General features: G+C 38.7%; 1 protein-coding gene across 9 annotated transcripts in view; it reads right to left on the bottom strand.

Annotated features, from left to right (window-relative positions):
* The window catches only part of KATNAL1 (katanin catalytic subunit A1 like 1), a 95478-nt gene that overhangs the window by 47385 nt on the left and 35970 nt on the right, over positions 1–12123 (bottom strand). For all 9 annotated transcript variants that reach the window (XR_012511625.1, XM_074378002.1, XM_074378000.1 and 6 more), the window contains exons 5-9: positions 8605–8732; positions 8104–8209; positions 3953–4111; positions 3094–3220; positions 733–867 (exon numbers count right to left, since the gene is read on the bottom strand). Coding sequence is in view for 8 of the 9 variants with exons in the window: in XM_074378002.1 (XP_074234103.1) it covers positions 733–867; positions 3094–3220; positions 3953–4111; positions 8104–8209; positions 8605–8732 (655 nt within the window). In the remaining variant the exon portion in view is untranslated. The remainder of the gene's footprint in view (positions 1–732; positions 868–3093; positions 3221–3952; positions 4112–8103; positions 8210–8604; positions 8733–12123) is intronic.

Genomic DNA, 12123 nt, shown 5'->3' on the forward strand with positions numbered 1-12123 from the left:
AGAAACTAGAAATAACTCAAATGTCCATCAAAAAGAGAAAAAACAAATCATCACGTAATCATATCACAAATAAACTACTGATACATGTACCCACATGGATGAATCTCAAAATCACTATGTAGCGTACGTATGTCATGATTTTGTTTATATAAAGTTTAATAATAGGTAAATCTAATCTATGATGATAAAAATCAGGAAGGTGAATGCCTACTGGGGGTTTGAACTAACTAGGGGGCACAGAGAAACTTTCTGGGGCGATAGAAATGTCACATCTTGATTAAACAGGAGAATTCATTTGTCAAAAATCATCAAATTATACACTTAAGATTTGTACATTTGTACATAGGTAAATTTTATCTCAATATAAAAAGAAAAAACTCACGAAAATTTTAACTTCATCAACAGAATGAATTTTTTTCAAAGCAGCATACTTTGAAAAAGATCAACAGAATTTTATTTTTAACCACTTAATTTTTAACAAAGACTCAAGTTTGAAAGTAAAAACTCAGATGCCCTACCAACTTACTAACACGACTACTGCTCCAATGCAAGAACCTCCCTGCAGTGGAAGGGACTTCAGCCCGGTACTGTGGCCTCTGTTTCCATAAACAACAAATCGGTTCTGTGGTGCTATAAACTCATTTAAGCAGAATGACAATGGAATAAAGACTTAGAGAAATAGAAAAGGGAGTAAAAGAAAGACCAAAATACAGCAAAAAGGCAGCCCCATACCTGTAGGGAGAGGTATGTATATCCTTTTCTCTAACCTCCTGCGCAAAGCTTCATCGATGTCCCACGGGAAGTTAGTAGCGGCCAGGACCATAACCATTTTGGAGGGATCGTCGTTCTCTAAAGCTCCTCCGACTCCTAGACACAGTAAGGGGGAAAAGGGCGTTTTTCTCACAGCCCTTCATCTTTCATTCAACTAACACGTCTAGACATCAGCCGCGGGCTCGGCGGCAGACTCAGCGACGCGCGCGACGCGGCCCTCCCCACCCCCGCGTGGTGTCGGAACCACACACACCGGCAGGTAACTGTAGCACAAGGAGGTAGGAGGATTCACGTAACCTACTGCAGAATTCTAGTCCAATAAGAAAGAGCAATTTTTTTTTCTGTAAGAAAATGAATATATATTTCCTTTGAAAAGAAGAGGCAAGGGGGATTATACTGTTTCACTCTGTTGTTATTTTTTTAAATCACAAAGGTCCTCAAAAAATTTTTTTTATTTTAGTTGTTACTCTAATTTGATTTTCTCTAGAAGAAAGAATAGAACAGGGTTCACATTTACTTAATACACTAGAATGCAATCATAATTTTGAGAGACAGGTTATACTGCAATAATTTTGTCCTTCAAACTTCTAAGTGACTTATAAAAAATAAACAAGAAATTTAAGAATGAACCTAATAATCAGTCATTGTTGAAAATACCATTTCTTCTTATATCAAGCCAAATATATGTACACAGAGCCTAGTTTTTCAGAATTACAAATTTTAGAATAAAAAACTTCAGGCTTACAGAATGGAAACTCTGGAAAATATATGGTAAAAAAAAAAATTAAAAACTCATGAACTTTATTGATAAGAGTTTCTAGTCTCGTATTAAAAAGTAGTAGATTTAAAGCAACCCAACTCAATATGGTATTTTCTTAATACAGTATTACTAAACTCCTATTTCAGTCATTATCATAAAGAATCAGGCTGTCCAGCTAATAATCAACAGTCACAAATAGCCGGCAATGAACTTCAGCTGACTAAATTTGTATTCAGCGGTATTTTTAATGTTTAATGTGTTTTCCTCTATATCCCTCCTCCAAAACATAACACAGTCACTCCTTTCTCTCATAATTTAACAGAAATTAAAATGGTAAACTCAATGAGGGCAGGGACTCCTAGTACTACACTATTTTATGTATCTGAGAGTGCCTGGCACTGTGCACAACACACACTGAAGTATTCAGTAAGTATCCATGGTTGGTGGGTAACTGTATCTGTTTTAAAACAACACACTCTGGGTATGTCATTTTAACACATTTTATGGTTTCTCATAGTTTGCTTAAATAGCCTCCTGCTCACCACACAACCACCAGAGTAATAAATCTCTAAAAAGTAGCTCTGGGCCCGTCACTCTCTCCCTCCAATGGCCCCCCAAAGTCGTCTCTCTTTATCTGAGTGACTACTACCAATGCTTCAAAGCCCAACTCAGCTATTCCCTTCTGTGACTCCTTTAGTCCAGGTGGTACCTCTCCCACTGTGTTTTCACTATACCTAGAATTTATTTAGTTCTACCACAGAATGTTCAATGTATCAAAATTGTCTGTGAAACTGCTGTTTCCCAGCTAGATGACTGGTGCTCAAACTTTTTGGTCCCAGGATCCTTTTCATACTCTTAAAGATTATTGGGTTTCAGAGAGCTTTTGTGTGCATAGAGTATATCAATATTTATTACTAAAAATTAAAACTGAGAATTTTTAAAAATATTAATTCATTTAAAGCAATAATAATAAATCTATTATTTATTAACATAATTAATATATTTCATGAAAAATAACTATGATTTTCAAAACAAAAAAATTAGTACAAAGACTGGAAATTTTTTGCATTTTTGCAAATCTCTGTAGCATCGGGCTCAACAGGGAAGAGCTGGGTTCTCACAGCTGCTTCTGCTTTCCACCTATCACGACAGCCCGCACTTCTCATGGCCTCTGAAAATCTCCACTGTGCACTTGTGGAGAGTGAGAGGAAAAGGTAAACAATGTCTTGATACTATTATGAAAATAGTTTGGTCCTTGCATGCCTTTTAAAAGAGTCTTAAAGACCCCTGGGACCCTGGGCCACATCTCTAGGAACTTTGCTCTATAGTAAGCTCCTTGAAGGCCACAGCATTCCTTTTCTCTGTAACCTCAGAACCTGAAATGCACAAGTGTGCAGAAAGTACTCTCTGAATTCATGAACAAATGGGTGGACAAACAAATGATTATAAATAAATTCAGGCTGCCTTCTAGTCCATTCATTGAGAATTTCCGAAGTATGAATCTATACAAAATTCAAAACAGAACTGAAACAGTTTTGAGATAGTGATTAAATATCAATTACCATCCATCTGAATGAGCAGTTCAGACTTGACTCTGCGACTTGCCTCGTGTTCATCAGAGGTTCCTCTTCGACTGCAGATAGAATCTATCTCATCAATGAAGATCGTGGTAGGGGCATAAAATCTAGCCTTTGTGAAAATATTTTTTAAAAATCATTTAATTATCTCACAAAATAATCTGAATTTTTTAAAACGCCATTTTCTCCTTCTAACAATGGTTAAAAAACAAAAGAGCAGAAATTTCTCACTGCTTTAAGTAATGCCACCATTTGGTTATGGACAGAGGTTAAATCAATCAACCATATCAGAAGAAGAACATTTCTAAAAATAAAGGTAAGTTACATGGTTGGTGAAGTCAGGGGACCAATAACGTGGGGATTCTTTCTACTTTTGTGTTTGGAAATTTCCATAATACAAAAAAGTTTCTAAGGATAAATTATCAGTCTATCCTCAAATATGCATTCTTAAGTAACCACTGCAAACCCCTTACAAGAAAGGAACAAACTTTAATGATAGATCAATTTCTAATTGATTTCAAAATATACATTAAAATACACTTCTACTCAACCAGCTCATCAGAGATCCAGAATCATCAGGCAAACCACACGCTTTTTCCAAGTCTCTTCTACCCTCACTAGATGGGATGCCAAAAGGCTTTTACCTCAGAGAGGAAGGGACACGGAAGAGACACCAACTACACAAAACCCACCACCCCGTATCTTATTAGTGTGTCAAGAACTGTTAAACTACAACTACACTTGCCCTTTTTAGAAAAGATCCCTAGGTGAATGGATCTAGACGATAGGGATATAATCTGCCTACCCGAACAGTACTCTGAAATTCAAATATATCATCACTCACCATTTCAAACAAGAGACGAACTAACTTCTCGGATTCACCTCTATATTTAGACGTCAGGGTGGACGAGGAGACGTTGAAGAACGTTGTGCCACACTCGGTGGCGACGGCTTTAGCGAGCATGGTCTTACCAGTGCCTGGGGGCCCGACCATCAGCACACCCTGAAATTTCAGAAGATGTATTAAACAATTTATCAGATTTAAATACTTTCTTATAAAATATCATCAACTATTAACGTACATGAAACTTTTCCCATCAAAAGACAAGCTCATCTGTCATAGTAAAATCACAGTGCATTTAGCACGATTACCATTTTATAGACAGAAAAAATGAAAATGAAGAGTGAGTTCACGAGATGTCTCAAATCAGAGGCACTGAGAGATGGGCTAGCAAAGGGCCTAGACGACAAGGACTCTCCTGGCACACTCTGAAAGAACCTGCCGATTTTCCTGCACCTGGCAGAAGACAAACATGCACGGTCTTGAGTTCCGCCTTAAGGGTGATTGCTCTGTTTAAGCAGTAAGGGTCAGACGACATCTTCTACCACGGGTAACAGAGTTATACATATCTTGCCTCCCTGAGAGGCAAAACCTATCTTCCAAAACACACTTACAAGATACACTTTTAATCAGAAATAAAGATCCATTTATCAGTTACTAAGGCAGCTGAAATCCAGTGGCAATTCAAACAATCAAATTATCTAGCATTTTAGCAGTTTAATGTGCTAGACAGTTAATAGTTTACATAAAATAGTGTTAGTAATGAAAGTCACTAAATATAATATAGACTAAAAGCTAAATTTTAGTTCCCTCTCACCTTTGAAAACAAATAAATAGAAAAGTATTCTATAAAAATAAATTAATGAGAAGTAAAAATTATCCAAGAACACCAATCCACTGGTCTTGGAGACTAGTGAATTTTTAAATACTTATTTTCTTCTAACACTTTTAATCAGAGTTCAGATATATAGTTAAACCTACATTTCTTTTGTATAATAGTTTGTGATCTTAAGAATTCTGTGCCATTTGTTAATTTAATGGAATAAGCTTTTGGGGATTTAAACTTTGAAAACTATGTGCACATCAAAGTTTTATAACCTCTTAATTCAGAAACTATCCAAACCCTTTTCTAGCTATATAATTTTGATACCCAGGACAACCAGGGATTACTAGAGTTTGAACACTAGTTTCATTTAAAAATTTTTCTGATTTGCAAGAAGCCTTTAACTATGCATGAGATTGATACTTTGAAAACTGTAAAAACAACGAATGGTATAGACACAGTTACAGAGAAGTTCCAATTTCTCTTTCTAATGTGGCCTCTCAATGACCTCTCAGTTCTTGTAATGTCATCAATGTGGCCACGTCCAGTAGGAGACAATTTCCAACGTTAGCGTCTGTGCACAGATACAGCTCACAGATGCAGTGCAGCATTTATAAATTTCACCTCCTCACAACATGACCCTTCAGCCATCTCCTCTATTTACTGTGTCCTCTACTGGCTTTACTTATTTTAAAAATAAAATCCTTCACTTGACCCTACACATCCTCTATCTACTCTCCACCTTTCTTTCCCCTTCCTTTCCCAGCCTATCTTCCTAAAGAAGAGGTTTATGCTTACTATTTTTCCTTCACCAGCTTCAATCCAACTTCTGCCTCCACTACTTCACTAAAAACACCCGATTTACTAATCCAGTGGTCACTTTTCAACTCAGTTTCTTTCCTTCTCTCTGACCTTAGATGCTGCCAAAACCTAGGGGTCATTCCCTTCTTCCCCAAACCCTTCCCACCAGGTTGGTTCTGCGACCTGCTCTTTCCTGACACTGCTACTCATGACCATCTTTAGTGCCCTTCAGGTCTCCCCCGCCCCCCTGCCCTTTAAATTCCCAAAGTAATTCTAAGTCTTTTGCAATTTAAAAAACCGTTTATAAAACTCCTTGAACAATTTCATTCACATCCATATTATCAACCACCACTAATCTCACGATTTTAATTTAACTTAAACTCTATCCTAAGCTCCAGACCTCTATTCCCAATTACCTGCTGAGTTTTTACCTAAATATATTTTGATTCTATTTAAACCTGCTCTTCTCCTCAATTTCCAATATCAGGTACCCTATATAATGAAGAATTGGCTGGTTCTTTTCCTCAGTTCCTGGGAGGCAGATTCTAAATGCTTGGAATTTCCCAAGCAATAGGAGTGTCTTTGTTTTTCACTTTGAGCCCTGAAATTTTATGCTAATGAAGTGACTGACTCACAGTGGGCCCCTGTATAGATTATGTTAATGAGATGACTCAGGATGGGGGCCGGCCCTGTCAGAAAAGCCAACCTTGTGATTAGAGGATTGGGGCTTTGAGTCATGTGATATCAACCGGACCTCTGGGGAGAGAAGGGGAACCGAAGATTGAGACACATGGGCTGTGATATAATCAATCATGACTATGCAATGAAACCCCCATAAAAACTCAATAAAAACTCTGGACACTGAAGCTTGAGTGAGTGTCCCTGCCGGCAGCACTGTGTGCACTGTCACGCACCCATGCGCTGGGGGCGTGAAGCATTCTGGGTCCAAGGGAAGAGGACACCAGAAGCTGCGCTGTCAGCACCCTCCCAGTTCTTGCCCTGCACACTTTTCCCTTTGGCTAGTTCTGATTCGCCTCTTTTTGCTATGAGAAAACTGTAATCAGAAGTATAATGCTTTCCTGAGTTCTGAGTCATTCTAGAGAATTACTGAACCTGAGGGCACAGTGAGAACCCCAAATTCACAGCCAGCTGTCAGAGGTGAGGGTGACTCAGGGCCCCCAAATTTGTAGCCAGCATCTGAAGTGAGGGCAGCCTTGTGGAAAACTGCCCGCAATCTGTAAAGTTTGGCCCAATTTTGGGCAGCTGGCATTAGACTAATTGCATACTCCTTCAATATAAGCCTGGAATCTGGGAGTCATACCACGGGTCCCTCTCCCAGACCCCAGAAACCATCAGTCATAGTGTTATCACTTACACATTATGAACATCTCTCACATATCCACCCACTTCTACTGGCCAAATAACAAATGCCGTTGTCCAGGTCCTCATCGTTTGGCTGGACGGCTGCAACAGCCTCCTGACCAGATTCCGCACCTCCACCCTGTGGGCCCATCCCCAGCCCTCCTCCACACGGCGGCCGCGGTGCGCTCCCTACCTCTGCAAACTGCCCTCCTGCTAAGGATTTATAGGGCTCATCTTGATAAGCAGGTTATACCTACCATTCCAGCTATTTTAAAACCCCTTTGAATATCTATTTTATAAAGACCTTATTCTTTCTTTTAAACATTGTTTTAAAAGTTATAATAAAGAGGGAATATATGGTAATATGTTCCCCAAATTAGGTAAATCTTTAATGGTCTATAAAAGTTTTTAAGTTGTGAGAAGCAATCAAAATGCCGAGGGTATCCCAAGCCATTCGTTCAGGTGCAGTTTCTCCTCCCCTTTACCTTTAGGCACATCAAAAGGGAAGGAGGTACTGAGGCTAATTCAGAAGGGCAAAGTAAGACCATGCTTGTATTTCACTCCACCAGTCAGAGTAAAGAAAGACTCTGCCTATGGCAAAAAAAAACCTCCAGGCAGCAGCTGTTGGGATGGTTTTTTAATATGCTAAAATGAAAACACTGGACTTAGGAGGAACTAGTCTGGGGCAGGCTTTAAACTATAAATCACAGAGCAAGTTAGTAAGATATAAACATTCTGATTACATCTGAGAATTATGCCAAGCCTTGGTGAAGTCATCAAAATAATTAACTTTGAGAAATATGCCAGCTTTTAAAAAGGTATTTATTTGATCACTTATTTCTTACTATGTACTATTACTGTTTAATTTGCTTGCTAACTTTTTATTTACAAAAACAGACATCTAGAAATCTCTTACAGCTAATCTCTAGCTCAGTGCCCCTGAGGGTACAGCGTGGAAGAGGATCGGTTCAGCGCTCAGGCCCTCTCCGGCCGCACACAGAGGCTGCGCACGCGCGCACGCGCACCCAAGCCCCGGTAGGTGAGGTGCGTGTAAACCTCCCCAACCTCCACAACCTCTGTTCACAGACACACACAGACACTACAAGGCCGGCTCTTATTATCATGTAAGCAGCATTTTTACACCTGTATTATTCTAATACATTCTCACCTTCCATGGCCTTCTAATCCCTTTGAAAAAGTCAGGCATCCACATGGGAAGAACAACAGCCTCCCTTAGCAGCTTCTTAGCTTCTTCCAGATCTGCTATGTCGTCCCTTTGTAAGAACAGCAAAGTTCCATGTTTACTCAGGGGCACCTTTGATTTACAGTCAATACTAATTCTTTTAATTTTTTTACTTATGAAATTATTTTTACGTTAAGAACATTGTTCTAATTTTTACTGTAGCAAATCAATCAGTGAAAAAATATTGCAGTTATAAATTAGGATGTGTTATTCAATTAACAACCCTTGTCAGTAATGTCAACATCAAATTAACATGTAAAATGTCTTGGTTATTTCTGAAAGAAGAACCATCCTGCCAATTCTACAAACCCCTATTACGGATGAAATTATAATCAGGAGGTGAATGTATAACAAAACAAGCTCATACCAAGCCAACCTGTAACTTGTTTTCTCTGCTACTTTAATTCAAGAATTTAACAGACTAACCAATGAATGCTTGGATTCCTAGATACGATGTCTCTCTCAAGGGCTTCCACCAGATCCTTATCATATGCAGCACCATCAAATTTTGGAATTTCACCATCACTTGTACCATCTTGCGTATTTTTCCTTCCCTGGGGACAAGTGTAAAAAAGTACTGGTCAATAACAAGGTAAAGTTAATTAGCATCACTGAGCATTCTAAATTTTGCTATATAACCACTTTCAATGACTTACTGTTTTTTAAAATAGTGTTTTCTGACTGCCCAAACGCCATCCTCCCCTACTAATGCATCAGAAATAGATGAACTGGCCAACTTTATTAGAGACTTCATATTTACACTCTTGAGGGGACAGTTGCATGTAAGACTAAAATGAGCTAGATACCTCTAAATTTGTGGATACAAGGGATTTCTACCATCACCAGAAAATATTAAGAATATTAATAAAGAAAAAAATCAACTTACTGAGAATCTACTGCATGGCAAAAAAAAAAATCTCGTATGTATTACCTCATTTAATACAACAACCCTACAAGGCTGGTATTTTTACCCTATTTTTACAGATAAGGAACTGGGACTCAGAAAGGTTAAGTAACCTAAGTTCACAATTATTAAATGTCAGAGTACAGATTTTAACTCAGATCTTCCTGACTCCCCAAACCCATACCTTCCCACAGCATCAGATGACCTCAGGCCTGGCTGCGTCAGCTTGAAGCTTAAGAGCAGGTTATGTACAGCAGAACTACTACTCCCCACCAAGCTTCTGCGAGAGAGGCTGCAGACGAGGAAGGAGTTGGGCCTCAGAACTGCATCTTACAAAGCCTTTTCCCTGTCCCTGTAAGGACCAACTCAGGACTCAGGATTTCTTCCCAGTAAGGTCCTTGGACCCCCATCATAAAGTCAATATAATGACAACGGTAAAAGGACCTTTTAAAATAGTACCATTAGGATAATCAAAGCAATATACTTTACCCCAAATTCTTCATTTAATAGGATAGTGGCTTTAAAAAAGAATTATATGCTATGGTTTCTATGGAGTTCTGCCAAGATTTACTCAGCTCTGAAGAGCATTAAATGAAACGTGCTCAGCTGCCAGAGGCAGCTCACCACTGGAATTCCTTCAGCAGACAGAGCCATGCACCTCCCAGAGCTGCAGCCCCACAGTTACTGCCTAATACAAAAATGAAAGGAAAAATGGGCCAAAAATGAGTCGATTTCCTAAGCTTCAATCTGAAAAGAGAGAACAGGATGAACCTCTCCTACCACACCTCATCTGAGAAAAACCAGACTCGATCAGACATGCTGAGGGGACGAAATAGCTCACTTTGGGCAAATGCTGAAGTTCTTTAAGCCACTAGGTAAGTGACCAAACAGGACTCTGGTGACTTGACCCCAAAATGAGTAATTTACTGTCTTTGGGTAGCATGGCAACAGTATTAGGCTAACTTTTCAGAAAGATTCTTGATTCTTGTATTTCAGATGACAGATCCCAATATTGACACTATTAAAGGAGTAAATTTCTGGGATGCCTACACAACAGAGATAACATCAACACATTTAAAATAAGCTCGGCCTAGCATCACATTTTATAACAAAGACAGGCCAAGGCTAGTCAAATTCAAACAAATCACTAGGAACACTCCGTAATCATTTTAGAACTCTTCTAGAAATAAACCAACTAAAGAATGAAACAGAAACGGATCCATCTGGGACTTCACAAGCTTTGATACGGCACTACAATCTGAGACTTACCGAAAACTCAGTATTAAAAAATGAAAGTACATCATCTTAATATGAATGTCCAAGTGGTAGGGAGGATTTGATAAACACTACCAAGGGAAAGGAAAAGCTGTACACTTATCTGAAAGTAAGAGAAATCACAGGATTTTTAAGAACAATAAATACGTGACCATCTATGTCCAGGACATTTTATGGTTTTAGATTAGTCAACGAAAAAACATTATGTGCCCTCCTCGAGCATCCAGTCTAGTGAGGGTAACAAGTAAACAAACCCAAAACACAGGTAATTATAAAATATGAAGTGCGATGAAAAAAACTGAGTGGTCAGTGTGGCTACAAGTTGAGCAAATGGAGTGGGTTGGAAAGACCGTCAGAGGCCAGCTCACTGGGCCCCTATAGGCCATGGGGAGGAGTTTAGATTTTATTCTAAGCACGTGGGGAAATTTTTGAAATGTGCTAAGCAGAGGAATGACAGGATCTGATTTACATTTTAAAACGACCCTCCCCTCTGCTATCTGGAAAACAGATGGGCTGGAGGAGACGCAGAAGCAGAGAAATAAGAGCCCACTGCAGTAGTCAAGGTCAAGGCCCTCAGTTCACAGACGAGGAAATGTGGGTATATGCCAGTCAAATGACTTGCCCTAGCAGCAAAAGGTTCTCAATGGTAGAGAGGAGACTGGAACACAAATTAAATATTCCAAAGAAGATTCTAGAACTTTTTTGAATCAAAATGGTGAGGTTATTAAAAAACAGATTTAGGAAACTGAAAATAATTAATTTGGTTATATTGGGAAATCAACCAAATGGGTGACAATTATCGTTCATCACAAATATTCAGACAAATTAAAACAGGGATATTAGATATAAGTTAGTAACTGCAGTTTCAGTTAATCCGCTAGGTTAACCGCAACACCTAAAAGAGGTTTAGTTTTCAGGCAATAAAGCTAACCTCACCCAAGATACTATCCACACTGTTTATAGCACTAATACTAGCTGCAGCATCACTGAAATGGTCCTAGAGATCTCGGCTTAGATACCCACACTAACTGACTAAGGTCAACATTAACAGAAATTTTATATTTAGCATGAAGGCTGCTATACTCTTTTTTCTTCTTAAAGCAAAACATTTTAACTTCTTTCTACTAGTATCTAAATTACCCATATCAAGAAAGGTCTATTATTGATCTTTCATTAGTATTGGCTAGTCATTCTATTTGAGGAAAATGAGGCTACAATAAGTGACTAACTCAGTATTACAAAGTCAATTAATGACACAACACAACTTGGTCTAAAACGCAAATAACGGTTTTTGCATTTTATCATGTGCGTTCGCACCTCGGCAGATTAAGAGAAACATGCTCAGTCACTAGCCCTGGCTCTTACATTTTAAGAGAAATATTGACAAGTAAATTACACTCAAAGAAGGGTGACAAATGGTTCAAAAACCATGTCATATAGAGAAAGGTGAGGGACATCGGTGACATTTAAGCTGAAGCTAACGGATCAACACAACCAACTGAACTATTCACCTCCACGTACTCTATATTACTCCAAAGGAAAGACCCAGGACCAATACACAATAACAAAAGAGGTCAATTTCAGAGCAACAAAACAAAGAATTTTCTAAAAATGAGTCTGTACAACAAGGGAGTCATCTCTCTTGCTGGGCAGTGAGCTCCCCAACATTAGAATCACAGGCTGATTAGTAATGAAAACCACTGGCCCACAGTCACAGGGATGTCTAAGTGAAATTATAGCTGACCTTTGTTCTTTCTGCAAAGCCA

This window comes from Camelus bactrianus, chromosome 14, assembly GCF_048773025.1.
Source record: "Camelus bactrianus isolate YW-2024 breed Bactrian camel chromosome 14, ASM4877302v1, whole genome shotgun sequence".
Taxonomy (NCBI): Eukaryota; Metazoa; Chordata; class Mammalia; order Artiodactyla; family Camelidae; genus Camelus; species Camelus bactrianus.